This window comes from Manis pentadactyla, chromosome 14, assembly GCF_030020395.1.
Source record: "Manis pentadactyla isolate mManPen7 chromosome 14, mManPen7.hap1, whole genome shotgun sequence".
In the NCBI taxonomy this organism is placed as follows: Eukaryota; Metazoa; Chordata; class Mammalia; order Pholidota; family Manidae; genus Manis; species Manis pentadactyla.
Window position 1 is genome coordinate 50684088 of NC_080032.1, and position 6000 is coordinate 50690087.

The window sequence follows — 6000 nt, forward strand, 5'->3', positions numbered from 1 at the left end:
CATTCATATGCTCACTGGAGTAGCACTTCTACATGAGGACCCTTGAATATGTTGTTCTTACTCTCAACCTAAGACAAGCTCTACCGAGCAGCATTCCAGCCATAGACCCAGTGTGGGACGAGAGGGTCAAAGTCCGTGTGCAGTGCAGGACAACAGTCCGTGAGCGGAGTGTTCTCACTGGGAGGTAGGAGATCAGCGCTGAGGTCCTGCACAGCCTCCCTTGCACCTGATGTGCGTATGTGTGGGGAAACAAGCCCTTCCAGCTGCCCCAGGGGCACGCGGCACAGCTCTGGCCTTACAGAGGGACAGTAATGGGGTTGAAAAAGGACAGTCTTTGTCCACAAAATGGCCCTAGTGCCATTTGCGATCATGTCCCCTCACCAGAGTGCCATGTGCTGCATATCTCTTCAGTTTGGTAAGAGTTAATGTTGATTGAATGCAAACAGCTCTAAAACTTGAAATGAAGACGCTCAGGGCCTATTGTTTCAGTACTGTGATCTTGAAGGTAAATTGTTTCTCTTCTCCAATTATACACCTACAGCTTAATGGTAGATGAATTCTCAAAGGGTGGAGGCACCTGAGCCATTATTTAGCCACTCATTCCCCATGTGCCCAAGAGAACAAAAGATTCAAAGAGGGGCCTGTCAGTCAAGCCCAGATTTCCCTTACAAGTGCTGCCAACTACCTGTGCAGGCTCTGCCCGCAGCCCCCAGGTGGCCTAGACCATGCTAGTCTAGAGGCAGAGGACCCAGGGGCCCCACCCCTGCCAGGGGAGAGCCGGTCCCGGTGTGTCAGCTTAGGTCGGCGCTGGGTGGGTGGCTCACTCTGCCCTGCTGCCATCGGGACAGCCTCGGCCAGACTATGGCTTTTACTTCCATCCTGGGACAGGAGGAACTTCTCTGATCTCAACCCAAAACCTTTGCCAGTTGCTGTTCATGGTGGCCAACTTCGTTAGCTAAAAAACAAAATGCTATTCGATTGCTTAAAAAAAAGGGAATGTAACTAGTGTGAAGCAGTTTCATCTCTATGCTTTTGGCCACACTCTGTGCGGTGTCCGTTCCTGGTTTTCATGTGTGTACAGCCCACCAGTCACCATCACTGCCCCTCAGTACAGGGGACCCCAAGGGCATCACCAGGACGAGCAGCCACAGGTAGAGGTGAGATGCCATACACTAGGCCTGGTCACGCTGTCCTTCAACTCGTACAGTCCACTGCAGATCCGGGGACTGAAGGGAGCCAGTCCTGTGTGCTCCACACCCATGCACTCCACCTCTCCACATGGCGTCCCCACGTGAGGACAGAGACACTGTCCTTATCCCACTGCAGGCGAGGGTGAAGCTGATAGGGAGTCTGCCTGCACCCCACTCACTGGCTGCTGAGCTGGCCTCCCAGCAGCTCACCGAGCAGGTTTAGCTTATTCCCTGGGAAACCAGCTCTCAGCTTCAGGGAGGAAGGGGGTTGGCCCTGCACCCTGGGCCGAGTGCATGGGTGAGGGGCCTGGATCTCCCTAGCGCACCCTCACTCCCAGGCCTCCACTCCCTTCTCTCACCCGCCTGTGCTTCTGACCACCCCACAGGCCCCTCCCGAGATGCCAGGGCACACATGCCCCAGGAGCTCAGAAGGCTTCGTCCTGGTTTCCAAGGAAGATGAGATGGGCAGTGCCAGGGTGCCCCTCCCGGGCCAGGCCCAGCTGCTCCGCACCTTCAGAAGCACATCTGGGAAGAGCGAGTCCCCTGCCCCCTCCCCGCTGGTGTTCTCTGACCCGCTGACGGGCCCGGCCTCGGCGTCCTCCAGCAACGCCAGCTCCAGCCCTGACGACGACAGCAGCCACAGCAGAGACTCCGGCTTCACCATCGTGAGCCCCCTGGACATCTGACCACAGCACCCAGCCTGCCCCGGTCTGAGGCTGCCCTGTGCAGACCCTCCTGAAACCAACACTTTGTTCCCAGAATGCAGGCAGCCCTGGCGTGGCCCATCAGACCTGGTCAGAAGCAGATAGGGCCACAGAGCACACAGGCTGATGTCCACAAGCACTGCTCGGCAGAGCTGGGGTGCACAGCCAGTCTCACACCCACCGTCACAGTCACCCCCCGAACCATCAGAGTCACTCCTCTGTCCTCTCCTCCCCAGCTGAGTGTGGCCATCCCATGGAGCGTACGGAGAAGAAGGAAGAAGAGTTGGTTTCAAATCTTCCCTCCCCCCAGAGCATCAGGCACAGGAAAACTGATATCAAAACACTTTCTGGAAATCTGTATCTCAGCCTATCTCATTCCTCTCAGAAAGCCATACAGCCAAATACAACAGAACAACCTGGAAAAACCCATTATGGGCCTCTCCAAAACTTCAAATGATCTTTAGAAGTGGGGTCAAAGCTTAGGTTTCATATTTAGGTGTGATGTGGTTTGGCTGTTTCCATTTGTTAAAGAACATGCTTCCAAGTCCCTGGCTGGATCACTCTGGCCTTCGCTGGCCCCTTAAACAATTGCTTTTCGCCTTGTAGCATCTTTCACAGCCAGGAAACAAGGTCACTTTAAGCAGACCTTTGCTGCACTGGTTTTAATAGTTTTAAGACTTATTATTTCTTAAATTAGCAAATGTGAACCTGATTTTACAGGAGAAACATTTTTTAGACACTTGATTCTCTAGCAAAGTTTCTGTAGTTTGGGGGCTGTACTCACCTGTCAACTGAAGAGTAAAGGGAAAACCCCAGCTCCTTCCTTTCTAGAGTCAGGGCTCCCAGTGACTTAAAGGTAACAGTAACAGGGATTAGACCTGGCGTCCCTTCTCTGGGAGCAGGGCTTCCTGAAGAACATTCCAGATGCCAGGAGGATGTGGGATTTCTGCACAGCCTTCCCCTGCTGGGGATCGCAGGAACTGGGGTGTGAGCTCAGCTGTGCACCGTGTCCGAGGCACCACTGCCAGAGCGAGACCAGACCTGCCACGCCACTGCCTTTCTGGGCTCCCACGCAGAACAGAGGCCTCCCCTTGGCAGTTGTCAGCATAGGGAACCCCGATGGCACAAAGCCTCACATGAGCGACTTCTCTCCTTAAGGACGAGGGCCCTGAAAAGAACACGTGTCTCTCCTGAGCAGGAGTCCCAGCCACTGTGCACATTTTGCCTCCATCTGAGGTGAGCAGCCCTTGCCCTGGGGCGGCTGCTCCTTTGGGCTCTCCTCCGAGGATGGCAAGGCCCCTAGGCAGTGGAAGCTTCCATGGCCACAAGCGAAAAGCTAAGTGTGTGGGAATAGACATCTTTCCATGCCTCCCACTGATAACCACGTATTTCTCTAGACATATGTGGTAATGACCATTTCCCACTTGTTCTCCAAGAAAACAGAGATGACTCAAGCCAGCTACTGCAGAGAGAGGTCCAATTAGCTCCGCAGTCAGTTCTGAGCCCCTAGCAGGGAAATCTAACACATCCGCGTGTAAGGTGAGCAGTAACTCTGGTTTTGCTCGGATGACAGGGTCGTTTGGCCTTCCACGGTGGCTCGCTGTGCACCGACCTGCCCTCTGGCCCCTGACTCTCAGTGCTCTGCTCAGCGCCTGCAGGGGGAACTCCCTGAGTAAGTGGCTGCCAAGCGCATGTCCCCTTGACCACACCTTACGAGCACCCCTGGTCCTCACATGTGAGCGGCCCGCAGCCCCGCAGGTTGCATTCCTTTGTCTAAAGGGCCTGGCTTTGGACAGTGTTGGCTATGGCAGTGCTAAAAAAGTATGGAGCCGCCCTTGCTGGGCTCCAGCAGAGGCTGGAAGGGCCCGGGGGCTGTGTGTCCCCGGGCAGCTGGGCTACTTTCTTCTGCTCTGCATTTCCTGTGCACTGAGCCAGAATCACGGGAGCCCAGCCCCTGACCACATGGGAGCCGCCAGACCCCCACCACCCCCACAAGGCTCAGCTCGCCCCCTCCTGTTGGTCTCACTGACCTACCAATGCCTGGAGTGGCCCCGAATCCTGGGCTGCCGCGCCAGAGCCACATGAGAACCAGTGGGTCAGTACCGGGTGCTGCCGCACAAGTCAACGGGCTGCCCGCTGCCCAGAGGAGAAACACATGGGTGAACAGGCCACAGTGCCATGCTCAGTCCTCAGGGTCACGGGGTTTGGGAGCTGTATTACTGTCTTACCTTGAAGCGACTATTTTTTATTCTTCATAGCTGAATATTGTTTGCATTTTTATTAGCTACAGAGTTATCAAAGCATATGTGTTCCTCCTTTTTATTATCTTATCAGGTACTTATGTTTAATTGCACATTTTTAAAAATCCTGAATATATGAAACCTTTTGGTTTTTTTAACAAATGTAGTCAGTTGAACCCTCTTGCATTTTGATTATTAGCAGTTATATATTTTTTATATACAAAAAGCTTAGATTAATTCTATCATCTACTTTTTTATACACATGTTGTGTTTCATGCATTCCTCTCTGATCTGTCTGAAAATCTGAGTTGCATTTATTTCGGTCCCTTATGTAAGAGAGTCACAGATTAGAGAAAAACAGTCTTTATGACTGTGCCTTACCTTGTGCATATGCCAACGGGTCTTAGAATACTTCAGCATTTAATTATACTGGTTGATTCTTCCAAAGATGACCTGCTAGTGTTCACTGCTAACTGCAGTGTAAGAAATAATATTACTGCAGAGTGAATGCGACTGAAACCAAGAACTCCCTGTGATCTGCCTTCTCTGCATCAACGGAGCTGAATCTCGTGCATCAGGCCTTCAGGATTTGATTACCCACCGTTAATGAAAAACACTCCTCACCTTTGTCAGAGATGACGGATATAAACTCTGTGATGTGTTGTATCTTAATGATCACCTGCCAGAGAAGGCTCACATGTATTATTTTTGTTTTCATTTTATTGTTTCTTTAAGAAGCTGCCCCCAGGGATCATTAGAACAAGAGTGTGTGGAGGCCCCAGCCGGCGCCCTGAGCAGCTGTCCTGTGGAGCCGGGCCACCCCATGCCTGCACCCCTGCTTGCCCCGGCAGGTGCAGGGACTTAGGGAATCTGCGGGATGGGGAGGGGCCCGGACAGCACCTGACAGGCAGGCTTCCTTCTGGCAGGCCAAAACCGCTTCCTCTGCATTACGGTCAAAAGCTCCCTTTTTATAGTGTTAAAAAAAATGCAAAGTTGCTGTAAACAGGTTTGAAACCACTTTGATGTGAAAGTTGTCATAATACTCTTTCTCATGATGGCACAATTCATTTGATTTATGGAATACTGAGTTGTGCCATTTATATCCTGTTGCTTTTTTCTCATTCAGCCTTATGCTGTAACTCATGTTGATTTAAGAAATGACTTACCCTTTTGGCAGAGTGATCCCATTCAATACAGTTATAATAAAAGACTAATGTGAAACTGAGAATGCAGCTTGGCTTGTTCTAGGCCGGGGTCAGGGTGCAAGGAACCAACCAGGCCTGGCCACAGCAGAGCCGGCCTCTCCAGTGCGGCCGCAGCTGGCTGGCCTGGGCTCCCCTGACTGCGCCCCTTCCTCCCCTTTGGGCAGATTGCCCCACCTCTGGGGCCTCAGTTGCCTGATCTCCAGCCTGAAGCCAGCAGCCACCTGCCTGTCGGGTGGTGGGAACTAAACAGGATACAAGCAGGAGAGCACACCCCCAGCAGGCCGAGCAGGGCCTGATGCATGGTGAAGCGGGAGCACTCCGAGGTGGAGCTTGATTCCGAGGGTCATGTAGTCCCACCTTCCTCTGACAGGGAGGACCCCAGAGGCTCCCTGGAGGCCTGGCCAAGGCTCCCGGGCCACCCTGCTGGGCCCCAGCGGCTTGCCGCCACCCCCACCACCTCCCCTTAGCACTCCCTGCTCTAGGGGCCTTGCACAACCGGCTAATGGGTTCAGTGAGGCGGCCACGGGCAGGAGGTGGGACAGACACTCCACGTCCTGAGTGACGGATTAGGAAGGTAGGGGGATCATCACAGCTTAGAGCCATGCAGCCAGAGGCACCGGGGACAGGGTTTGTGCCTGGGCCCCATCCGAGCCTCACTGAC

The 6000-nt window shown here is 53.3% G+C and overlaps 1 protein-coding gene across 8 annotated transcripts in view; it reads left to right on the plus strand.

Moving 5' to 3' along the window:
• Window positions 1–5362, plus strand: part of TBC1D5 (TBC1 domain family member 5) — a 659247-nt gene extending 653885 nt beyond the window's left edge. For 7 of the 8 annotated variants that reach the window (XM_057491222.1, XM_057491228.1, XM_057491223.1 and 4 more), the window contains one exon: window positions 1577–5362. In XM_057491222.1, the coding sequence (XP_057347205.1) occupies window positions 1577–1876 (300 nt within the window). In that variant the 3' untranslated portion in view covers window positions 1877–5362. The remainder of the gene's footprint in view (window positions 1–1576) is intronic. The other variant, XM_057491227.1, reaches the window with a different exon arrangement.
• Window positions 5363–6000: the final 638 nt, after the last annotated feature.